We start from the raw sequence: 26,326 nt of genomic DNA, 5'->3' as shown, positions 1-26,326 counted from the left end.
ACACACACACACACACACACACACACGAGAAGATAAATCTTAAAAAAGTTAAAAAAAAGATGCTGAAGGATGGGGCCATTTGTCTCTTTAATTGGTAGCTGCTGGAGTTTCCCTTACTGCCTGGGATATCTTGAACAAAAATGCTATCAATTACATAGCTAGCCAGACTACCCTATGCCATCTTGAACTGGTAAGATGAAGAAGAAGAAGAAAAAAAAATCAACAGACAGCAGAGCCATGGCAGAGGCAATGGAGTTGGCAGGGGCAATGGCAGCGTGGCAGTCAGAAGACCAAGCAGCAAGGCAGTCAGCTCCTGGGCAGAGAGAAGCCACCACCAACAGTTCAAGAGCTTAGTTCAACAATAAGGGAGCAGAGTAGAGACAAGGCAAGAGAGGGCAGAGAGAGAAGGCAAGAGAGGGCAGTTGGCTGGGACCAAAGGAACTTGAAAGGCAGAGAGGAGATACTGCAGGTCCTTGATACCAGAAGAGTTCCAGAGAGCTGTTAAATTTGTAGGGCATGTTGGGTGTCCATCAGGCTTGTGTTTAGGGCTGAGGAATCCCAACTTCCTAGGCCTAAATAAAAGCTCCAACGGTGGATGTTGTCATGGCTGTGGAATACTAGGCATGTGGAGACTGGAGACTCTCCAACTTCCTAGGCCTACACAGGAGTTCTATGGACTAAGTCAAAGGTTGTTCAACAATGTTGCTGTCTTCAATAAGGGGTGCTGCCTGCCACAGGTGAAGGACAGAGAAGGGAACAAGTGCATCTTCCCCATTTTTCTCTAGAGCAATTCAGCTCTGATGTAGCCATAAGGTTTTCTCTGGTTCTGCCCGGCCCCACAGTCCCTCAGCAGCTTATAAAATAATCACTCAGAAGCTTATATTAACTCCAAACCATATGGCCAATGGCTTAAGTTTCTTGTTGGCTAGCTCTGTCATCTTAAATGAACCCATTTCTATTAATCTATGTTTTGCCACAAGGCTGTGGCGTTACCAGTCTGCTGGCATCTTGCTTCTCCTTGGGCAGCTGCTGGAGTCTCTCTCTACCTCTCCTTTCTTCTCTGTGTATGTCTGCTTGGATTTCCCACCTGCCTCTAAACTGCCTCGCCATAGGGCAATAGCTTTATTTGTCAACCAATCAGAGCAACATATATTCACAGCATCCAGAAAGACATCCCACAGCACTCTGGCCTAAACTGCTCCACATGCCTCAATGAAAACAAGTGAAGGAGCTGGCTGTCTTGTTACTCAAGGGCTGGCCACTCAGCAGCCATTTTTCTCCACAGCGACTGTGTGCCAGTTCCATCAGGCAGCTCCCGGGAATCTCCATCCCCTCCTCTCCCATTTCCAGGAAGCTCTTAGATCCCTGGACCCATTGATGCCCTGGTGGCTGCCCTGTTGCCCCTTTCTTAGATGCTTCTCTGCTTATTAATAACAGCCGAAGCAGCCAAGTTCCAGAAGGGTAAGTTTTTACATGAGTAAGCCCAAATGTAAGGTCACACCCCTCCCTATTGCCTACTTTAATGCTTTTACTTTAGTGTGTTTTGTACTCATACATATGCCTTCTTGAGAGGAAGAGAAAGGGCAAGGTACAACTTCAGCTATAGCCCATATTTTTTTTGTTATGTTTTAAAAAATAACTTTTGTGCGTTGTTGACGAGTTCAACGTATTTTAGTCACAGACTCCCACACATGATGTTATTTTGTTCTTCTTTCACTCTCTCTGCAACTCTACAACTGTTCTTGTCAACACGACCTCCACCCACTTTATTGCTTTTTTCCCCTTAAAACATTCCGAGTTTAATTAGGGTCTCTTGCATGGTGTGGATGTTGGGTTATTACTGGATCATGGACAACTTATCAGTGGCTACACCCTTGAAGAAAACAGACTCTCCCTTCCCCAGCTGACATTAACTCAGCTAGGGATAGGGCCTCACAAGGCCCTTCTCCAGGCATGTTGGAAGGCAGTTTTATTTTTTTAGATAGACAAAATTTAATATCACATCTTTTCTCTTTCTCCTTATATTACAGATTTTGAAAAAAAAAGTCAAATTCTTACTAAATAGCCCTCTCACTGGTTTTCAGACATGTATGTAGTGATAGAAACACAATCCTTGTATTGTTATCCATTAATGCTTATAAATTATTAATTAAAAAACATCTAAGAACACTTTAAGGGTTTGAAACTGGAAATCTTTTCCTGAGGGAAAAGTATGATGTATCCTGTTTTTCTTCAGTCTTTTTGTTTAAAATTTATTTAAATCATAATGATGTCACCAACCTTCCTTCTTCTTCCTATTACTGTTGACAGGTACCTCCCTCAACAACCTTTCAAATTCATGGCTTTTTATTTTTTGACTAATGTTCTCTCTCTCTCTCTCTCTCTCTCTCTCTCTCTCACACACACACACACACACACATACACACACACACACACACTCACTGGAAGGTTGATGTGCTGGATTTCGTGTGGATAACCACAGTTGCTTTGAGTTCATGAGTACAAAGGCTTTATGTCATGTTCAGAAGACAGAATTTCATGGCACTTCTCCTCATCTTTCGGCTCCTCTATTATTTTTGTCTGGTCTTCCATGATGTTATCGGAGGCTTGATGAGGGATTATATAGATGTCCCATTTGGGGCTGAGTACTCAACGGTCAATTATTCTCTGTACTTTTGACCAGCTATGATTCTCTGAATTGACTTCTGTCCACTGCATGAAGAAATGTCTCTGATCCAGGAAAGGAGTAGCAGTAAAACATGAATTTGAACATAATAACTTAGAAGGCACTTTGCCAACATGCCTACTTAGCAAAACACAGTAGTAACAGTAGTAGGTTCTATCCTACGATCTATGGGTGGTTACTTAAACTCTGCTTACATTATTTAACTGCTTTTCTAGTCCAATGTCCCAAAGTCTTCCCCATTCCTCAAAAACAAAACAAAACAAAACAAAAATCAACCAACCAATCAACAACAAAAACATGGTCAAGTCTGTCACAGCAAGAGCCTGCTCCCTGGTACCAACTTCTCTATTAGTTACTTTCCTATTGCTATGATAAAACACCTTGACCAAGGCAACTTATTGAAGGAAGGGTTTGTCTGGGCTTACGGGTTCAGAGGGTTACAGTCCACCATCGTCAGAGCAGGCAAGCATGGCAACAGGCATGGTGACTGAGCAGCAGCCTAGAGCTTACATCTTAGACTACAATGAGAAAACAGAGCAAACAGGGAATGGCAGAAGTCTTGGAACCCTCAAAGCCCACTGCAAGTGACATACTTTCTCCCTAGACCACATCTGATCTTCCCAAATAATGCCACCAACTGGGAACCAAGCATTCAGGCACTTATGGAATATCTATAAGGAATCTATAGGGACTATAGGGAATATGGTGGTTTGAATGAGATATTCCCTATAGGCAACACATTCCAATGACAGTAGCCTCTGCTGTTTTGGGGCTGTCCAAGCTTGTTTACTACACTATGACAGAAAGGAACTTAGGAGGAAAAGATGGATTTCCTCTTACAAGGCCATAATCCAACACTAAAGGAAGGCAGGAACCTGGAGGTAGGCACTTGTGGTAGTTTGAATGTAATCGGTCCCCGTAAGCTTATGGGTAGTGACAGTATTAGGAGGTATGGCTTTGTTGGAGCAGGTATGGCCTTGTTTGAGGAAGTGTGTCACTGTATGGGTGGGCTTTGAGGTCTCATAGATGCTCAGGCCATGTCCAGTGTCTTAGATTACTTCCTATTGCTCAAGATAGAGCTCCTTCTCCACTCTCAGCTCCTTCTCCAGCACCATGTCTGCCTGTATGTCACCATTTCCTGGATGATGATAATGGACTAAACTTCTGAAACTGTAAACAACTTAATTAAATGTTTCCCTTTGTAAGAGTTGTCGTGGTCTTGGTGTCTCTTCACAGTAATGGAAACCCTAAGATAGCAGTGAAGCACAGACCACAGGGAAATGCTGCTAACTGCCTTTTTTCCTCTATGGCTTGCTCATCCTGCTCAATCCAGGACCATCACCCAGAGGTGGTATCACTCACAGTGGGCTGAGGCCTCCTACATCAATCATTAATATGAAAAAAATGCTCTCACAAAATGGTCTATGGGCCATTTGGATGGAGGCATTGTCTCAATTGAGGTTTCCTCTTCTCAGATGACATTTGTTTATGTCAAGTTGACAAAACCCTAACCACATAGGGGCTTTCTGGAGCCTCCTTGACCAACTAATAGGTATTACATGCCTGATACTAGAATTTTAATTTAATAAACCACAGCTTTTGGGAGAAGCATTATTTATCCACGCAAGGAATCTTTGTTCAAACTCATTTTTAAAAAGACTTATATTTTTTAACTAGCTTGCAAAGTCATAAGGCTTTCCATATATTTTTAGTTTTGGTTAACTGTCTCCTTATGTCCTTTCTCTTTCCCATCTCTTGCCTCCATCCCTGCTTAGCTCTTTCCACCCCCTCTGCCTTGAGACCATTTCTCCTCTGTCTCATTGGTCCTCCCTAGTTTCCTGACTTCTGTAGAAAGTCCAAAGTCAATATCCAAATCTAAAAATTTGAACCTAGAATCCATATAGGTGAAAAACATGTTGTATTTGTCTTTCTGGGCCTTGTTTGCCTCAGTATATCTGCTAGTTCCATCCATTTTCCTTTGAATTTCATATTTTACACTGAGAAACATTCCATTGTGTACCACATTTTCATTATCCATTCATCAGCTGATGGATATCTAGGCAGATTGTATTTCCTTGCCATTGTGAACAAAGCAGCAATGGACATGATATCTCTTTAGTAGTATGTAGAGGTCTTTGGGTATATGCCTAGGAGGCCTGGAGTTGATGCATATAGTAGTTCTATTTTTAGTCTTTTGAGAAGCTTCTATACTGATGTCCATAGTCAGCCCATCTTGTCCCAGCCTCGGCCACCCTGTGAGCAGTGTGTGTACACCCGGAATTGCTCCTCATTTAGGGAACTGCCTGTAGAGACCTCATGTACACAAAGGGATGTTATCCTCCCGCCTTTCATCTACCTGATAATCTCTGCATTTTGGCTTAGTAAACTGGGAGGGAGTGTTTTGCTTGTGATTGTTGGTCGTTGTGTATGTCTCTGTGGGATCAGAGGTCTTCTTGGGTAAAGAAAATTCTATAGATTTAGTTCTTCTCAGCTATCAACAGGGCATTGAACATTCACAGGGAGGCTGGAAGCAGTAATTAGGGAGCACATTGCACATTTAGGCTTGCCGGCACATGCTTGAATGTGAAGAAGACTCATTAGACTGCATTTCTATGTCATTCCTCCAACTGGAGGCTCCAATTTTAAGTCAGGGTCACTTTAGGGGCTTGCATATTTGGGAGCTTGTAAAAGCTCTTCCTGAGAGATGACGAGGGAAGGACTTCTGTGGTGGTAATCTAATTGTATTGAAATATTATTCTGATTTGTACTGAAATATTAATTTGATTGTATGTTAATAAATAAAGTTGTCTGGGGGTCAGAGCTATTAGAGCCATAGCAAGAGTGTGGCGGTGGTGGCACACGCCTTTAATCCCATAGATATCTGTGTGTTCAGGGTCAGAGCTATTAGAGCCATAGCAAGAGTGTGGCGGTGGCGGCACACGCCTTTAATCCCATAGATCTCTGTGTGTTCAGGGATACAGCCAGCATTGGAGACATATGCCTTTAAGACCTAGGAGGCTGTACATTCAGACAGTGACGAGGCAGTCATGTGTTTGGGTTTACAACCAATGAGAAGGCAGAACAACATACTTTAAAAATACGAACGGACAGGAAGTAGGTCTCTTTTCGCGAAGCTGGGACAGCAGGAGGAAGGGTGAGATTTTAGCTCTGAGCTCTGACCTCTCGGCTTTCTCTTTTACATTGTTTCTGTGTTTCTTATTTAATAAGACGGTTGGTTACATCTACATCTGGCGCCCAACGTGGGGCAAGAGTTTCTACCTAAAACCTGAGAAAAGATTCTAAAATGGAGCTAAAAACAGCTTCCTAATTGTCTCTCTCAAAGGAGCGGCAGCCTGCCGGTTTGAGTTACTGGCGGGTTCCTAGCGTGCGAGCTTGATCTGCAGTATGGCAGGAATGAGGCCTCTGCAAGTGGCACATTAAGCTGCATGGTGGATTTAGCCTTTGCTAGTACAAAACAAAAAGAGGTTTCTGGGCTACACACTGCTTGGATAAAAGCATAGACCCAGGATGGCTCCCAGAGCTGGCGGAAAAGGTACCACCGCCATGTTGGGAAGCTGAAGTGGGCGGAGCCAGCAGCCACAGCGCCGTTTCAGGCTTAACAGGCTGCAGTTTAAGCAATAGGCTCAAGGTAATATAAAAAATAAGCCATGTAAAGATGGCTACCACACAGAGAATCTGGATTATGTTCTCTTTGATATTTGTAACTGAAGAAAAACATTTGATTGCAAAAGCTGTTGAGTTATGCCAAAATGTGTATTTTAAAGGTACCTTGACTTCAAAATTTGGATATAAGGATATGTTGCTTTGGAAAAGAGGCTCTGGTTTTGTTTTCACAGAAAGCCAGAGGCTATGGATTTGTTCCAGATTAAGATACATCAGGTTTGACCAGCCAAGACCACCTGAAAGGTCTCCGATGACACCATGGCTCAGATGATCCAACATCCAGAATCGTTTCAAGGCAACTGGCTCAGACGATACAGCCTCATGGACTACTCCATGATCCTAAAATTTTCTTTGTGTCCCCTTAAGATACAGCGCCCCCCTCCAGCAGGAAGTAGTAAGAGAAGCTACGCCCAAACTCCCAAATATACCAAGCTGACTTTGGAGATGTGTAAAAGTCAAAACCTTCCTTTTAAAAAAAAGAAAGGGGAAGTGCTGTGGGACGGTCTGTATGTCAAATTGCTCTGATTGGTCAATAAATAAAACACTGGTTGGCCAGTGGCCAGGCAGGAAGTAGGTGGGACAAGGAGAGAGGAGAATTCTGGGAAGTGGAAGGCTGATGCGGAGAGACACTGCAGCCACCGCCATGACCAGCAGCATGTGAAGATGCCGGTAAGCCACCAGCCACGTGGCAAGGTATAGATTTATGGAAATGGATTAATTTAAGCTGTAAGAACAGTTAGCAAGAAGCCTGCCACGGCCATACAGTTTGTATGCAATATAAGTCTCTGTGTTTACTTGGTTGGGTCTGAGTGGCTGTGAGACTGGCGGGTGACAAAGATTTGTCCTGACTGTGGGCAAGGCTGGAAAACTCTAGCTACAGACTTCTAACAGAAGACGTCATTGGGAAGAAGACACGAAAACAGACAAATAAACACAGCGAGTGCTCAGTAAAGATAGAATCCTTTCCATGTTTCATGCATTCTCTGTGAAAAATGAGTGCCTGCTGTGGGCCAGACCCTGTTCTGAATGTGGAGTAAGGTTACATGCTGTCTGTGCCTGTCAACTTGAAGTTTGAGAGGAAACAATGAGAACATGTAACTATGTACACAACAATATGTTATAAAGCTGTACATATACAACACACATACAAAGGCAACACACATATAATAAAAGTACACATGCTACACACATACAAAGGTGACACACATATGTATACAATAATACATAATATGATTGTACATACATACATATATTTATACAACATATATATAAGGGCAATCTAGGTATACAATATATATACAAGGATAGCGTAAATATCCAACACACACAATGACAACATGCATGTACAACCAATGGACAAGATAAAAAACAAATTCAAGGTGCCGTGAAGGAACCAGCATGTGGGCAACATACATTCTTATAAGATGGTGGCATTTGTGGTGAGGCCTAAAGTGGAGGGTAAGGCGGCGGCTATAGGCAACACCTCAGGGACTCATGTGTGCACAGTGATGAGAAATCTCTGGAAAAGCGTAGGCTTTGGTTTTTCTGTTGTGGTCCGGGCAAGTAGCGTGCAGGTGGAGAGTGGGGTCCAGAGTGCCTCACTTCAGTGCCTCTGTGGAGTCAGTTGATGGGAGAGAGATGAAGGCTCCGGGTGCAGGATGTTGATCCAGCTGTTCTGATGCTTCCTTAATCCAGGTTCCCGGGTGACTCTTACAGCCACCGAAGAACTCAGCTCCATAGCCGAACATGAAGACGCCCTCCTCAGACATTTGTTCCAAGGTTATCAGAAATGGGTTCGCCCTGTGCTGAATTCCAGTGACACCATAAAAGTGTATTTTGGATTGAAAATATCTCAGCTTGTGGATGTGGTGAGTCATCCTCCGCCCTGAGTTCAAAACAGCATACCGTCCTTTCCTGCTGTGACTCCAGACATTTATCTGTCCCTGTTCCTGACACTGACATTTTACAAATAGGCTATGGTGAGCAGGAATCTGCCCCAAGGAGTCAGTGAAGTGTCCTGAGGAAGGAATGAGAGGTCATTCCATGCCAGCATTGCAGGACTCTTCGGCAGAAGGTAGAGAGGGCAACTAGAAGAGAACTGGGCCCTGGTTGGAAGGTGGGGAGAAGAGAAGAAGAAGGCCCAGGTGACAGGTGGGATCCAGGCTCACGGCTGCCTATGAGCTGGGCTGTCAGGGCTCCTGCATCTAGAGGAAGACAAGTGGGTGATGGCAGTGCCCTGTCACAGTCCCCAGGCGACTCCCTTTTCCTGAACTCACCTGTACCCTGGCATCTCTGCTCACTTTCCTCTTGGGTTTGTGCTTCTGCTGTGTTTCTGTTTGTGGAGAAAGATGTAGGCACAAATTGACCAAATGCGGGAACTCACCCTACGGTGGTTCCCAAAGCTCTAGAACACTTCCCGGGTGTGGCTCAAGCCTGTGGCCTTCTTCTCCCTCTCTAGGCTGAGAATCTAACACCCCAGGATTCCTTCCCATCATCCCCAGTTTGTCTTACATCCAGCTCTAATTTCCTTCTTTGCACCATCCAAGGCCTTCTGAGTCGTTCATTTGATAAAAGTGTCTCCAAAATGAATTACTGTTTGTTTTAATGGGTAGTTTCATTTGAGCAAAATATGCATAATGCTTTAGGGCCGCATATCACTGACTTGCTCTTAAGTTTGGAATCCTTGCTCTTTTGGGGTTTGAACACTTCCAAACTCAGGATTCTCCCCAAAGAAAAAGCCAAAAAATTGAAACCCTCCACTTTAATCCTTTCTAACTGCCAACTATTAAAGTCCTTGATTAGTTCTTTGAGAGTTTCGTACGACTTGTTTTGATCATGCTCCCATTTCGTCTCAGATTTAACTCCCTCCCTGCTCATCACCCAACACTACACCTTTAAATATAAACCCTCAACACCAATTTATGCTGGCTAATATTCTTGGATGTGTGTATCACGATTGGTTTAACCAGGGCTAGCTACCTTCGTAGAGAAAACCTTCCCTCCATCTCCAGAAACTAACAATGGTCAATAACTCCACAGCCAGGAGTGGGTTTTCCTGCCCAATGCCCATCTCCACACTGGGGTCTGGTTTATCACTGGGATTTGGTTTATCTGGGGCTTGCACGGGTTTTATGCACACCATTGCAACTGCTTTCTCTTAACATTTGCAGCTACCGTGCGGTGTCCGGAAGACACTGTTTAATGCTCAACCTTTTTAATTGTCCCTCTCTTAGGATGAAAAGAATCAGCTGATGACAACCAATGTGTGGCTCAAGCAGGTGAGGTCACCAAAGCTGTGTCTGCAACGCCAGCCCAGGGTCTGACATTGCTTTCTACTCAGACATGTTGCCATCTGTAAAACACTCTAGGAAGCATGCTGGGTTCCTTAGGGGGAGATTTAGGGATGCCTGGGAAAGATCTGTTTTCTCTTCAGCTGTGAACCCAGGAGAGTAGCTCTGTTAGTGTATGGGGATGCACCTTCCTGTGGCACTGTTCCTCAGGGGTGGAGCAGTATGGGGCAGGGGTGGCCCTGGGCAGGTGGTGACTGACAGGGATTCAACACTATTTAATGAGAGTCCTGCTAAGTGACAGACATTGTGAAAGATGTCTGGGAGGAAAGAGAAGAACACCCATGTCTTCAAGGAGAGGATGGGAGTTAGTTACGTAAGGAATAGTTACTATAAGGTGATATACATCATAAATAAGTTTGTATATGACCCCATGATTACACTAAGGTGCCATCGAGATGGGGGGCAGTCAGAGAAGGCTCCCAAGAAGAGCAGATCTCTAACACAGGTGTCGAGGTCAAACAGAAGGCCTGAAAACCAGATAGGAGCGGATTTTGTGGACCACATAAACTGTGTTCCCAATAATCCCCATGACTTTACAATGCTCTCATGCCTAAGCAAACCAACGGAAGCTTGTTCCAGCCATCCCAGCACAACTTAATCAAAATGAAGACTAAAGCACTCAGTTCCCCTCTTCTTCCTTTCCTTCCCACACTAGCCAATGATGTCTCCTCTCAACCACAACCTTTACAAAGTACAGCTCTCACAGGCAGAGGAACCCCTCCAGCTGGACCTATTTTTATTCTATTGATTTTATTTTGCAGACTCACTTGTCTTTCTTCTTTGAACTTTCAGAGTAATCAAATCCCCGGGGACCATAAATATCTTATTAACCGACTTGCTGCAGCCACATGAGGAAGCCCAATGTCATGACCCCTCAGATTCTGCACCATCATGTCCGAGGTCCAAATGCATTGCCATCCATCCATCCATTCTTTATTTCTTCTCAGGACCTTCCCACGTGTAATTCCACCACCATCTCCCTAACCTGCCCCACCAGCCACGCTCTGATTCCCCACCCTTCCCTACACCACCAGAATGCCTACACCATCCTTTCTCAGTACCACTGGCAGCTTGTGTGAGTCAGTCTCAGGCTGGGAGTGTGTAGTGTCAGGGACCAGCATTGTGTTCAGTGCTAGTTAATATGGCCTGTTTGGTGATGCAGTGAATTCCTCAAGCAACGTAAGTCCCCTGAGCTGCTGCTTTTTACGTCTCTATCCCTGGCTACCCATCTTGCTGCAGGAGGGCAGAAAGCAAGAGCAATTGTTCTGGCTTAGAAATCCCCCCCTGCGGCTTGTCTCAGTCCTCTTAGATCAGTGTTTCTGAAATTATTTCACTCTTCACTCCCTTTTGTCCAAGAAATTTTGTGGGGTCCTTAAACACATAGGTGTGGAGATATGCAAAATAAATATTTACTGATGCTAAAATAGGAAGCAAGTTATTTTAAAACAGTTTCCTGGTGTGTGTGTGTGTAATTTGACCATTTCTCACAGATGAAAGGAAGTTTGCATGCTTATGAGATGGATGCAATTGCTTATTTTATTTTATTTTTTTACTAAAAATTAAACCTCTTGTAAACGTTTAACACCGTGGGCTGTGGAGCATCTTTAGCGTTTCTCAGAGCTGCATGGTGTCTTGGTTTTCTCACCTCCAGTAGTCAGAATGTTGCTTTGTGTGACCACACATGGAACGGAAAACGTGAGTTCAGGGCCATTTCAGAAATTCCTGGAAATTTTGTCCTGAGGCTGAGGCAAAATTCATTGATTTAATTTTGTGAAACTCAAGCCAGCAATGTAAGCAGCAATTTTAAAAGCCAAATACTTTCACGCATTAGAATCTGAAGTTACACTGATTTGTTACTTTTATGGTGAGAAACGACGGTGGGAAATGCCAAAATCTTGATTTTTTTCACAACAAAATCATTATGTTTCTGGAGAGCACAAACCGTATATGCCACCCAAACACCGTAATTAACAGAAAATGGCGGCCGAGAATCTGAGCGAAGCGTTTAGGCAGCATTTGTTGGCACTGCGGAGCACAATGCCACACCAAGTGCCGATTGGGTTCAGACCCAAGGCATCAGTAAAGCCACACGGTGCACCAGGCGTGGGTGAGCTCTGCCCCAAACAACTCAGGTTCATGTCCTGTTTCGTTTAGAAGAAATTCTTGGTTGTTATTCATCCAGAAACAGTTGTTTCCAACTTTTTCGAAGCCTCTATACTGATACAGGATCCTGTATGGGATCACTACCCACAGTTTTAGAAACTGCCATGGGTCGCCATGTGAAATTAGTTGTTTTCCAGAGCCAGCAACAAGGTGGGGTCTTTAGACTTGGTCATCCTTTACAGGGCAGAAATGGTTTTAAGTAAGGACCTTCTTGTCTTTAAGAAGGAAGAAAACTGAGCCCAAGAAGCCGGTGATTTGCTTTCCAGCAGGACTTAAGTGCCAAGCAGAGGAGTATAGGTTGCGCTCATTGACTGAGCTTCGTCACTTTGATTTTCTAAGAATGGACTGTGAGTGTAGTGCATCTCCAGACATCCTGCCTGTGCTCTTTATCTCTGCTGCTCTGGGCTGTGTGCCCGTGTTTTGCTGTGACTAGAATCTACTTGGATCTTCCCACACTGGCTGAGAACCACTTAGTTGCCAGAGACAGGGAAACCTGGCCCAGACCCCATTAGCAAACTGAGATTCTATTGGTCTTTATGATCTGAAGGAGGTCGGGGTAAGGGTTTATATACAGTTTCATTCAGCACACAAACAATACCACAAGACATTGCTTTAAGACAAAGGAGCTCAGCGGCCTCAAACTCATGACCCTCCCACTCTCTTTCCAAGTGTTGGGATTTCAGGCTTGGCCCGCCATACCCAGTTTGACCTTATTTTGAGTCTGATAACTTTTCCTCTTTGTCTATAAACAATGTTCTCTGATTGTATTGTTGATCACCTATCTTGTGGTTTGGTTTGGTCTGTTCCCCAGCACTGGGACAGAATCTGTCCACACTGGTTTGATATGACACTCTGTGTGTGTGTGTGTGTGTGTGTGTGTGTGAGAGAGAGAGAGAGAGAGAGGGGGGGGGGGAGGGGCAGGGGGAGGGGGAGGGGGAGGGGGAGAGGTGACAAATGCCGATAAAACCCTTTTCTGAAGTGCAAGCACATTTTATATATATGGTAAAAATGTTTATTGAGTCAGGGCAAATAGAGGTAGATCACATTTAAATTAATAGACTGCTGAAATGGCTGGTTTTCCATCTGAATCATAATGGTTAGAAATAGAATTATCAAATTTTATCAGCCAGTTTATATGTTAAATGTTGACATATAACTAATGGTATATAAAAGAGAGCTCATTGGCCACTTTGCATGCATTAAAAGTTTAAGTTGCATGTCCTTAATTCTGTGACTTTTCCATAATGTTTTATTTAAATTATTTTTTCATATAATATACACTTTCCTATTCCTCAACTCCAGTCAGACACATAACTACCTATTTTTCATCATAGACACACCCACCCCCTTCAATTTTAATTCAATAAAGTATTCTAAAATATTTTTCTTTGAAAGACTTTAGTTTCCAAAGTAGTTAAAAGCATTACAAATTCAGCATAAGATACACAAATTTAGCCAATGTTACTAAGAGCAGACAATATTTTTAAGAAAGCCTCATTTGCTGGGCTGGAGAGAGAGATGGCAGACTGATTAAATGTGCTAGCTACTCTCACAAGCCAGGCTGGTCTCTTTTGGCCTCCATAGGTACCTCTATAGGTGTGGCATATACTACACACACACACACACACACACACACACACACACACACACACACACACACACACACAAGTAAGCACATAAATCTTTAGAAAAAGGATGCCATATTGCTTTAGGCACTGTACTGGGTGGCTTTGTGTGTCAACTTGACACAAGCTAGAGTCATCAGAGGAAGGAGCCTCAGTTGAATAAATACATATATGAGATCCAACTATAAGGCATTTTCTCATTTAGTGATCAGTCAAGGAGGGCCCAGTCCATGATGGGTGGTGCCATCCCTGGGCTATTGGTCCTGGGTTCTATAAGAAGGTGGGATGAGCAAGCCAGTAAGTGGCTTTCCCTCCATGACATCTGCATCAGCTTCTGCCTGTAGGTTCCTACCCTGTTTTAGTTCCTGTGTTGACTTCCTTCAGTGATGAACAGCAATGCTGAAGTGTAAGCCAAATAAGGCTTTTCCTCCCCAACTTACCTTTTGGTCATAGTGTTTCATCATAGCAATAGAAACCCTAACAAAGACAGGCATGGAGAACTAGTTTCTAAAAGTGCCAGTGAATTAAAATTTGACCACAGAAAATCTTTTAGATAAATTTACATTTTCAAATTCTTTTTAACATCATTTAAGCCAGACAAAAATAATTTTATATTTAGATAAAATACTTCATAGCTTTACGAATCAAAACACAGCTTAAATTCTTTTGCTGCCCAATTCATTTTCTGTATATAGGATTGCACACATTAAGCAGAATTTGAAGTTGTAAGAAAGTGACTCCTCATGAAGATCCAAGGACAAAGCAATCTTTGAGTCCTGCTCTTCACGTCAGTAACTTCCGAGAACACATTTGCTAGCAGTCCCAAATATCTTGCAAAAGAGTTAAATCTAAATTATAGTTTGATGAAATGTAGCAGATTAAGGTCACCTGTCCACATGGCTAAACATTAAGAGCATAATCAAGCCTTAATCGCATAGCAGCAACCTGGGCTTTCAGAAAACAGAGTGCCCCACCCCCACCCCCACCCCAGTTCTAGAGTTAACTCTTCCATACCCGCTTTTCAGTGAAGCCTGGTTTACAAAGGGACCTTGAATAACTGTCCCCCCTCTCAAAACAAACAAACAAACAAACAAACAAACAAACAAACAAACAAACAAACAAGCAAGCAGAGGCAGCAGCACATGGGGGACAAGAAAGTCTTAGCGATTGGTGCTGCATTGACTGAGGTCTGCAGCCAGAGCCATGCACAGCATGGCGTTTGATTGTGAACAGCCTCTTCAATGGCAACTGAGTGGTAAGTAAAGTGAAGTCAACAACAACAACAACAACCACAACAACAAAATGCCACTATGTGTCAACGTGTCTCAGACTCTGATGAGTCCAAGAGTCTCTCAGCAGGAGACAAGGTAGTCACAAGGAGCGAGTTGTGTGTGCTCTTCCCGAATGGGGTGGGAAACAAAGAGAAGCCAGAGAATGCTGAGAAAATATCCTACATGCTTCAGTTAGCCTGGCTCTTAAGTTGCTGGTCTTCTAGCATGCTTTCTTGCAGTTACACAGTATTTTAAATATTTTCTATTCTAGCTTCCTCCAAACTATGTTTTCTTCTTCTTCTTCTTCTTCTTCTTCTTCTTCTTCTTCTTCTTCTTCTTCTTCTTCTTCTTCTTCTTCTTCTTCTTCTTCTTCTTCTTCTTCTTCTTCTTCTTCGTCTTCGTCTTCGTCTTCGTCTTCGTCTTCGTCTTCGTCTTCGTCTTCGTCTTCGTCTTCGTCTTCGTCTTCGTCTTCGTCTTCGTCTTCGTCTCCGTCTCCGTCTCCGTCTCCGTCTCCGTCTCCGTCTCCGTCTCCGTCTCCGTCTCCGTCTCCGTCTCCGTCTCCGTCTCCGTCTCCGTCTCCGTCTCCGTCTCCGTCTCCGTCTCCGTCTCCGTCTCCGTCTCCGTCTCCTCCTCCTCCTCCTCCTCCTCCTTCTCCTTCTCCTCCTCCTTCTCCTTTCTCTTCCTCTTCTTTTTCTTCTTCTTGTCTCTCACTCTCTCTCCCTTTTCTTTTTTAAAGTAGAGAGATAACCACATTTGAAGAGCTACTGTGATTTATCAGGAACTTCGAGTTTATTTTCTTTTTAAAAAAATAATATTTTGATTTATTCTTTGAACATTCCATGTAGATGCATTAGGTCTTGATCATATTCGCTCCCCACATCCCAGTTCAACTCTGCCTAGCCTCCTTAGCATGCCTCCCTTCTAACTTCATATATATATATATATATATATATATATATATATATATATATATTCATTGAATCCAATTATCACAGCCCATATGTGCCATCCACTGGGGCATAAGCAATGTACCATGGTCATACTGCAAAGAAAAGTTCTTCTCCTTCCTCCAGCTACAGTCAACTGCCAATGGCTCCCCAGTCAGGAGTGGGACCTCAGGAGCCCCTCCGCCATCCATTCTAGAACTGTGTTTTTGAGATAATAAATCAGTATTTATTTAAGCAACACATAGATGAAAATGCCAGCTATAACTAGACAACGTGTCCTTTGTGCCCCAAAACCAATCCATGTAAGCTGCTTTGCCAGCAGGAACAGGAAATAATACAAAAAGACAGCTTGAGTAAACAGTTTTTTTTAAAAAATACCAAATCAAGTATTCATCTCTCTTATTACAATAAATCTAAAGTAAAAGTAATTAAAATATGTATTTTAAGTTTATTCTTTGAGAATTTCATACTTGTGTACAGTGTCTTTTATTTATATTCATTCTCTGCTCCCTTCACCCCTTCCAGGAGCTCCCCCACTCAGTTTTATGTCCTTTTTTTTTTTAATAGCCCTTTTATTTTCTAGAACCCTCTGAGTCTGATTACTGCTCTCTGTACAGGCATGGGTGTGGGGCCATCCGCTGGCTCAAGGGATTATGCCCCTAAAGAAAACAGACTCTCTTTTTCCCCCTTAGCGTCCATCAGCTGTCAATAACTACTCAGGTGAAGTGGTAGCCTGGGTGTCCCTCCCCCATCTGCACAGGAATGTGAGTTCTGTCCAAAAGATAGTTTGACCCTGACCTCTGGCTCTTCCATTTTTTCTCTCCCCACTTTGATGTTCCCTGAGCCATCCGTGGGGTGGCAGGGTTTGGGGAGGTTGATACAGATGTCCTGTCTAACACTGAGCACTCGCAATCACCCATGCTTAACAGTCTGAAGAGTTATGGGTCCCTGCACCGAACACTATCTACTAGGAACAAAAGTTTCTTGGACCAAGGTTGAGAGCCTCACAGAGTATGGGTATAAACATAAATATTTAGAAAGTGATTTGCACTTTTTAGGCATCATTCATATTTCAATATTTTGCCATCCGATTAAGTCACCCATCTGCCAATTCTTGATTTTTTAATGACATAGATGGCATCACTGGACTCCAGGAAGCCTCACACTGGGTATACCCTTCTAATGCTTGAAGAAAAAAAATAAACATATGGAGACTCAGGATACTAGGGACATAATTTAAAATGTTAATTAGGAGCTTACAAAACCGCTTTAAATAAACCATAAAAGGGACATCTTCCATCCATTCTTACTGTTTAAAAGTGACAATGCCATCAGGAATGATCACAGGTGCTGGACATTTCACAGTAGCAGGCCAAAGCCATATGTTCCCCTTTGTCAAGGGACTGAAATCTCATCCTCCTGGAACAAATTGGATGAGATCAGCTATCACTTTATAGAAAGGGTCTTACTGTATACATCAGGCTGGCTTTGAGCTCATGGTCCTCTTTGCTTAGCTTTCCAAGTACTGGGACGAGAGGCATGCCCCTTCCCACACAGCTGTGACTTTTCTGTTTGTTTCTTAAGAGAAAATAGGATAGAAACACAAGTCATGAATCAGTGCCCTTCGTGATGAGCCTCTTTACTGGTTCAGACATGGGCAGGTGGAGGTTCAGAGGCCAGGCTGGCTTATGTTGGATCCGAAAGCCTCACTAATCCCAGACAGGATGCCAAGGTCTAACCTGGGTGAAAAATCTCTTTTGTCTCAAAATAGTGGGCTGGTAAATTTTAGAAATTTGAAGAGCCCAAGCTCTAACGTACTGAATCTTCCGAATAAAGTTGCTGCATACTCATTTCATGCAGGAATGGACAGACCAAAAATTACGCTGGAATCCCGAAGAATATGGTGGAATTAATTCGATAAAGGTTCCGTCAGAATCGCTCTGGCTTCCTGACATAGTTCTCTTTGAAAAGTAAGTGTCTCAGAGTACTGCTTTGGTCAGATGAACACAGGACACAGAACAGTCTGATGTGGGTGGAATAATTAACCTTCTGTATCAAAGTGATTTCTTTGTATTGTTTGCCGTTGTGGTGGGAAAGGCATGCAACGTAGACCGGTGGGGAGACCCTCCAGACAGGGAGCGTTTGGCCAGCCACTAAAGCGTAACTACTTTCATGGCAGTGCTGACGGACGTTTCGAAGGTTCCCTCATGACCAAGGCCATCGTGAAATCCAGTGGGACCGTCAGCTGGACTCCCCCTGCCAGCTACAAAAGCTCCTGTACCATGGACGTCACGTTCTTCCCATTCGACAGGCAGAACTGCTCCATGAAGTTTGGATCCTGGACTTACGATGGGAACATGGTGGACCTCATTCTGATCCACGAAAATGTTGACCGGAAAGACTTTTTTGATAACGGAGAGTGGGAGATACTAAATGCAAAGGGGATGAAGGGCAGCAGAAGAGAAGGTGTTTATTCCTACCCGTTTGTGACCTACTCTTTTGTTCTGAGACGCCTGCCGTTGTTTTACACGCTCTTTTTGATTATCCCCTGCCTGGGGCTGTCTTTTCTCACGGTCCTGGTGTTCTACTTACCTTCTGATGAAGGGGAAAAGCTTTCACTCTCAACCTCGGTTTTGGTTTCTTTGACGGTGTTTCTTTTAGTAATTGAAGAAATAATCCCGTCTTCTTCGAAAGTCATCCCTCTCATCGGGGAGTACCTCCTCTTCATTATGATTTTTGTTACCCTGTCCATTATTGTCACAGTTTTCGTCATTAACGTTCACCACAGATCTTCTTCAACCTACCATCCCATGGCCCCCTGGGTGAAGAGACTGTTTCTGCAAAAACTCCCGAGATGGCTTTGCATGAAGGACCCCATGGACCGCTTCTCCTTCCCCGATGGAGAGGAGAGGAAAGCAGCCGTGAGAGGCAAAGTCTCAGGGAAAAAGAAACAGACGGCTGTTAGTGATGGAGAAAGAGTTCTGGTCACTTTCCTGGAAAGGGCCGCTGAGTCCATCAGATACATTTCAAGGCACGTGAAGAAGGAGCATTTCATCAGCCAGGTGAGTCTGCTGTGATGTGACAGTGCCGTTCGCAGAGGAGTGGGCAAGAAAGCCATGCTGGTGTCCCTTACAACAGAATGTGGCCCTTGTTCACAATGGCGTTATCACCTAGCCTCTGTAAAGCGTATAAAACAAGCCCAGCAAACCATAGGAACTTTTAGCATTACGTTTTTAGAAAAAAAAGTTCACAGAAGGAAGTATCATGACTAAGACTAAGCGGCTGCAGATTCAGTGCTATAATTCCTCAACTGCATTTTACAGAATTCAGTTGCACCTTTAAAGGGGTTACCCTGATCTGTGGTAATTTTCACTGTTTCGTGTGATGATGTTTTTCTTTTCTTTTTTTTCAAGAAGGGTTTCTCTGTGTAGCTTTGCACCTTTCCTGGAACTCACTCTGCAGACCAGGCTGTCCTCGAACTCACAGAGATCCACCTGGCTCTGCCTCCCCAGTGCTGGGATTAAAGGCATGCACCACCACCGCCAGGGTGTGCTATGATGTTTTTAAACCCAGTGTTTAGAAATGTGTTAGAAGTGACTAGAAAGAATCAAAATTTGAAAAGTAATACAAGTTCAGTTGCAACAGATACTTCATCAAGGGAAAGGGAACTGGTTACTTAGTGTACACACTACAGAAAAACAAGAACAGGAGATTCCCTTCTGGGATCCCAGCTACCCAGGAAGCTGAAGATGCAGAGTTTGAGATCGACATGATTCATTCACATAGTGAGATCGTGTCTCGGAAACAGAAATACCTAGGTTGCAGATGCATCACCATCCTGGCCACAGACCCACCCCTCTCCTGTGTGACATATTACATTGTCAGAACTTAATGTTTTTTTGAACCTACCTTGAAGAACATGACAAGGAAAAAAATGACAAAAATCTGTCAGTACATAGGCTGAAAATAGCCTTTATTTCTGCACCATCTACTCAGGGTTTGGGACATTTTTCTCTAAAATTCTTGAAAATTAGATCAAGGCTCACGAACAGGTTTATGAAAGTGTTTTTGGAAGCACACTTTATATTTTATCTTCATAGGTTCAGTGTGATTTATCTTCTCTCTTAACTCTTTATCATATTTTTGTACAATTAAAGATTTTGATTTAAAAACAAAAGACTAGAAAAATACCACCTCTTACAGGTATGCTTCAGTGACTAGGGAAGGAGTTTCTGTTTTACTCTTTATATCTTTTGTAAATACTTATATAAATATTTAAGTGGGTTTTAAAAAGTATGACCAGCACAGATAATTTGGAAAACTTAAACAAGAGGATCACAATCACTAGTAATCCCACTACCTAAGGTTAACATTTTAGCATTTTATACTCTTGCTTGTGTGTTTTATGCTATAGTTTTGTTCTAAACTTGGAAAGCTCAGGGCAGCCTGTTGTCCCCCTTCTGCCAGTGGGTGGGCCTCCTGCTCTATTCTGTCTTTACCAAATCCTTGTCTACAGGTACTGCAACTGAAAACGTTGATCACAGTACTCAACTGGTTAGCAATTCACTGTACAGTGTCCTGGTTTCCCTTGACAATGTATCATGATACTCAGTACTGCTTCAGGATTCCTGGGGAGATGGTACTGTGTGTCCCTAGAATACAGAAGGTTCTCTCCTCCCTCCATCCACTTCCCTCTCCTCCCTCCTCTTTCAAGATCTGAAGTGGTTTCCACTGAATGTGTTTTCTTTCTTGTGATCATACTCTGAAGCTTCCTGGGGAACTGCTATAAGCTTGAGACCATGTATAGAAACTGGGCTCTGAGTCCCTTTAAAGGTGAGATCCCATGCTTCTCTTGTAGATTCCCCTAGCCTATGGCTTATTCCTTCCTGGACCTGCTGCTCCACATCTGGTGCCTATTCTCCCATAACATCCCAGCCTAACTAAAGTCTCCATAGATCCCTTTCTTATAATGTCCCACCTGTCATTTCTCTGTTCCTCAGTGCTGGAGCTAGAGGAGCCATGGCCATATATGGAGTAGGAGGAAAATCCTGTGATATTTACCTAAAAGTGTTCTAAAGATATCCATCTGTGATAGGCATATCAGGAAGCATTGTATAAAATCAGGTGTTTTTTTTTTTTTTGTGTGTGTGTGTTTGATTAGCAATATTTCCAAGTATACAAATAATTCTATAGTTTTTGTTTTACATCTTCACCGTTGATAACTGTTCCTAAACACTCAACTTGCAAGTTATTTTCTTGGGGTGTGATGAATAACATCCTTGGTTAGAATCTAAGTCCATGCCATTAGTGATGTGTATATACATTTTGAAAGCTTAAAAATGTGTCATAAATCCAATATTGCTCTTTTTACATCCCTTAATGAGGTCAGAAGAGCTGCTCAGCTTCTGGAATGACAGGTGCCCTTTTTCTCTTTTGCAGGTAGTGCAAGACTGGAAATTTGTGGCTCAAGTTCTTGACCGGATCTTCCTGTGGCTCTTTCTGACGGTTTCAGTTTTGGGCTCCATTCTGATTTTTATTCCAGCCTTGAAGATGTGGCTGCACCGTTTCCATTAGGAACGACTCTCCAGATCCACTTAGAAGACACGCAGAGATAAGTCTCACCTTAGGACTCACAGTGGCTGGCATGTTCACAGAACGCAGATGTATGCACTAGCTCTAGTGTCCTCATCCTGTCACCTGAGCTTCCTGTGATGGAAGGACTCCGAGAAAATGTCGCTTTGATCTAATGTGATGGGTTGCTGCCATTGGAAGTGGATTTGGACAATTCAAGAGGGACTCCAAGTTACATTCATGAGGCCCCAAACTCCTGCATCTATTCATTCCCACACTCCTGCACATCTCTATCCCCTGAACTCCTGCATCTGCTTATCCCCTGGACTCTTCCATCTGCTCATCCCCAAATGCCTGCATTTTGCCCATCCTGGTACTCCTGGTATCTTCCCAGACTTGGTGGTTGGCCTGAGCTGCATACTGGTGTGTGGTACTTACTTCTCTACCAGTGTGGGTGAACACATTTTGACAACAATTTCAGGATTTATATAGGTACACTTCTTGGCTTAGAACACTGTAAGTACAATGGTCCAAGATGCCACTTGTCAATGAATGTCCCACCAATATGGCATTCAACAGCAAGAGAGAGACACTGAGACTTGGGCTTTTGAAACCCCCAAACCCACCCTCAATGACATACTTTCTCCAACAAGGCCACACCTACTTCAGCAAGGCCACACCTCCTAATCCCTCTTAAGTAGTGCTACTACCTGATGATTAAGCATTGACATATAGGAGCCTATGGGGGTCATTCCTATTCAAACCACCACAGATAGAATTGGTTTCCACTGAGTCTTCTGCCTTCACATCCCCCCCCCTCCCTGCCACCCGTGTCTCATTCCTTTCCTTACCGCACCCCATGGCTCCTCTAGGACTGAGGGGGAGCATCGATCAGATTGACTTTGCTGCTGCTAAGAATCCCTCCCATGTTTTGTTAAAAGAGTCTGTTCTCCGCAGTGATGAAAGCCTGTCTGCTCTGCTTATTTTAGACATGGTTCTTCTAAGCAGTTTGTTCCTGATATTTGAAAACCCCAATCTCAGGTTTTATTTTTAGATTATTGTCATTGCAACACACAGTAAGAGTTCAGTCTTCTTATTTGTATTAGTCCATGCTTTTTTCTTTCCTAATCCTCTCAAGCTTGTCTTTTTATCTTTAGACCTGGATATGTCACAGCATGTCTAAGCAATGATGTCCATCCATCTCTGTCCATCTCTCTGTCCTTCTCTTCCCCCTCCTTCCTTTCCCCTTTCCTCCCATCTCCTCCTCTCTGCCTTCAGTGACTAATGTCTTCAAACTATGCAGATCTTCTTCAGTTTCTTTTACTGTCTTTCTCCATTTTCTCTCTTTTCCTCTTGACATTTCTGGTAGGGACCTTGTCATTGCTGGACCTGCTCTCCGTGTTTATTAACTGATTGACTCTTTTCTTATGCTTTTACATTCTTTTTCAAAATACAGTATTTTCTTAATTCTTTGAAAAATTTACACAACATATTTTGATCCTACTTATCTCCGATATTCCTACCCCCCAATTTCTCCCTGATCTACTCCCTAACTCTATCCTCCAACTCCATGCTCTAATGTATGTATGTATGTATGTATGTATGTATGTATGTATGTATGTATTTATTTAAATATCCCTTTGATTCCAGTTTGTGCTGCCTGTATACTCTGGTGTGGCTCCAGCTCTTGGTCACTGAGGAACCCAGGCCCCTGCAGGGACCCATACTTTGACTATTCTGCAGCCATGACAGCCTGTGGAAAACACCCAACAGAATGTAGGCCCTTGGCACAGTGTGAGGTGCCCTTGAGTCCCCAACCTTGAGCCTAGCTCTAGTTATAGGAAAACCCTAACAGGTATCCTCATAAAGTAAAAGAAGCCAATTAAAAGTTAAAGCAAGTGGGGTTATGATAAAGAAAAAATGTATTAGTCATAACAACCACCAAAAGAGATAATAGTTTTCTTGTAGCTGCAAATTAACCAAGGACAGCACCTCCAGATGGGAGGTGCATCAATCCTGAGTCTGCTCCTACATAGTCTGAAGACCCCCAACCCCACCTTGCTTCACCAATGTTGCTTTACTCCCTATAAATACTCTGTCCCCTTGCTACTTGGGGTCTCTCCTGCTCTGCTGGCTGCTGCGTCAGATGAATAGAGAGTCCCGAGTTAACTCATAACAACACAAAGACTCTCTGCTTTTGCATCGGATTTGGTCTCAGCGGTCTTTGGGGGACTCTGGCTACATCAGTCCCATCTCTGCAGCTGGTCCCCTTCTGGCCGTTTGAGTTGGTATGTGTGAGTAAGGTCGGGCGGAAGTCCTTGTTTATAGCCTCTTGTTCACATCACACACCAGAAGTGGTACAGGGGACGTCTTGGCTCTCAGGCTGCCAGTATCAGACTTCCACCTCTGGCTCTACAGCCTGCACCAACCCCTCCCTGCTTATGGTAATTCAGTTCTTGGTCACACTTCTCTGGCTTGTCTTTCTTAGACTCTTCAGATGGTCTTTAAGTGTGTGTGTGGAAGGGATGGTTTAAACCCAGGTCTGGAGTTTAGGGAGCTTAGCCATAGCCAGTTGAAGGAGAATGTTTGCCTCAGCCTCTTCAGAACCTGTTGCATAGCCTACACTGCCCCCTCCCTACCCCTTCCCTACACCTGCTGCCAATAGTGTGCTTGGATCTGGTTCCATCCAGTATATGAGATGGATTTGTAAAGAAATGAGTCAACACAGTGAAATAAAATCTAGGGAACAAGGCTTGTTGGTCCTAGCTTTGTGGCTAGCCAGCAGTGTGAGCACTGAGCCTTAAACTAGCTGTGTGCCCTAGAGGACTTCAGCGTGTGGGTCAGCAGCAAGAGGTGAGGATGCGTGACCTTTGAAGTTCTTCTCAGTCCTACACTCTATGTCATGGACACTTGCTCTGGAGCTTCCTCAGTGTTGAACCACAGGGCTCCTCACAGCAGCTTTGATCCTCAGAGAGGCTGTAATCTGCTTTGTGGCTACCTCAGGACAGAAAATCAAGGCTTAGCTAGGACTTCCTGAATGATAATGTGGATAAAAGGACAAATAGTTATTATCCCCCCTCCCGTCACCTTGACTTTGACTCATCATGTTTTACCTGCTGATATGCTAGGAAAACAGCCCCATTAACATCAGAAAAAGTGTTTAGATCTGAATCTAGTTTTACATTTTGAAAAATACCAGCATGAGTCGTTTTCCGCAGCAAACCTTTTCTGACAAAATCAAATACAGAGAAGGCTGAACCTCAGTGTGCGCAGGTGGCTTATTTTTACTAGCGGCTAAAGTGGAAGATGATATTAATAGTTCATATAGAAAAGGATAAATATTTGCATATTGTAATGATCCTGGGAGAGTACTCCAAAAGATAATGTTAAAGCAGGGAAATTTTAGGCTTGGAGAGAGGGTTCAGCTCATAAGGGCTGTGTCTCCCAAGCCCGAGGATCTGAGTTTAATGCCCATGGTGGAAGGAGAGAACTGACTTCCATTAAGGTGTTTTTTAATGCCACCTCTGCAAATGCCTTAGTGTATGTGTGCACACACAAGCATATGCTTTTGCACCGGACACACACACACATGCACACGCACACGCACACACAAATAAATATAAAGGAAAGTTTAAAAAAATCAATTCTACTTGTACAGGAAGAAAAATCTGTGGGCAAAATTTGACAGCTGATCCGAATCAGTGGGTGTTGCAAGACCTGAACAGGCAGACAGCTTCTTCCGTTGATCTCATCCTTTGGCTCTCTGCTCCCATCCCACACCTCCTGAGGGGTCTTCACAGAACACAGCCCCAGAGACCTCCCAGTCTCTGGTGTTTTGATTTTCACTGTGTGGTTTAGAACGGGATTGTTTTTGTTTGTTCTGTTTGGTGAGGGTGAATTCCTTACCTGTGCCAGTGTTACCTCCCTTATATCCCCAACGTGTCTCATAGGGCTGAGTGTGCACATCAGGCTTAGTCAATGTATTTTCACTAATCAGATCAGATCACAGAAGGTTTTTGTTTTAAGGTCGTAATTTAATTATAACATTTCTCCCTTCCCTTTCTTTCCTCTGAACCCTCCTGTATTCCTCTCCCCACTCTTTCAAATTTATGGCCTCTTTTTTTACTAATTGTTATTGCATGCATATATGTATTTTTAATATGCATATATGTTCCTAAATGTAACTTGTTCAGTCTGTATAATGCTACCTGCCATGTATGTTTTCAGGACTGACCGTTTGGCACTAGACAATCAATGGGTGTGCTCTTCCCTGAGGAAGACCATTTCTCCCATTCCTACCCGATCTTCATTTATCTATGTATGGTTCTTTGTGTGGGGTTGAGGCTTTCTCCTACCCAGTCTGGCATGTTCCTTGGTCTTATCTTTGTTCAGCTCACATTTTGGCAGTCATATTGGTGAGACTTTATGGATGTAGCTTCTGATATTACAAAGAGACACAGAAAACTCCCCGATCTTCCGGCTCTTACAATCCTTCTGCCCCCTCTTTGGCCATGTTCCCTGAGTCATAGGTGTGGGAGTGTTTTGTAGGTGTATCAGTTGGGACTGTGCTCCACAATTCTGCATTTTGATTGGTTGTGGTTTTCTGTAGTATTTTCCATCTGTTGCAAAAAGTTTCCTTAATGAGGGTGAAGACTACACTTATCTGTGGGTAGAAAGACAAATGGTTTTGGATTGTTGTTAGGGATTATGCTAGCTTAGTGAATTAGTGGTTGTGGATTCTCCTCTAATAACCATGACTTCACTAGCACTGACTAGTTAGCTAGGGTTTTAGCCCCAGGCATTATTTTCCTTTTGTCGTGTGATTTTTTTTTTTTTTAATTTTTCAAGACAGGGTTTCTCTGTGTAGCTCTGGCTGTCCTGGAACTCACTCTGTAGACCAGGCTGGCCTTGAACTCACAGAGATCTATCTGCCTGCCTCTGCTTCTCAAGTACTGCATTAAAGTTGTGTGCGCCACCACCGCCTGGCTTGTTGAGTGGGTCTTAAGTCCAACTAGAGAGCTGTTGGTTA

At 43.4% G+C, this 26,326-nt stretch overlaps 1 protein-coding gene across 4 annotated transcripts in view; it reads left to right on the top strand.

Annotated features, from left to right (window-relative positions):
* Chrnb3 (cholinergic receptor nicotinic beta 3 subunit) overlaps positions 1–22,253 on the top strand; it is a 64,427-nt gene extending 42,174 nt beyond the window's left edge. For all 4 annotated transcript variants that reach the window (XM_076553567.1, XM_076553568.1, XM_076553569.1 and 1 more), the window contains 5 exons: positions 8,066–8,238; positions 9,604–9,648; positions 17,587–17,696; positions 17,906–18,788; positions 21,166–22,253. In XM_076553567.1, coding sequence (XP_076409682.1) covers positions 8,066–8,238; positions 9,604–9,648; positions 17,587–17,696; positions 17,906–18,788; positions 21,166–21,300 — 1,346 coding nt within the window. In that variant the 3' untranslated portion in view covers positions 21,301–22,253. The remainder of the gene's footprint in view (positions 1–8,065; positions 8,239–9,603; positions 9,649–17,586; positions 17,697–17,905; positions 18,789–21,165) is intronic.
* Positions 22,254–26,326: the final 4,073 nt, after the last annotated feature.

Source organism: Peromyscus maniculatus, chromosome 17, assembly GCF_049852395.1.
Source record: "Peromyscus maniculatus bairdii isolate BWxNUB_F1_BW_parent chromosome 17, HU_Pman_BW_mat_3.1, whole genome shotgun sequence".
Taxonomy (NCBI): domain Eukaryota; kingdom Metazoa; phylum Chordata; class Mammalia; order Rodentia; family Cricetidae; genus Peromyscus; species Peromyscus maniculatus.
This window is presented reverse-complemented; position numbering and strand designations above follow the sequence as displayed.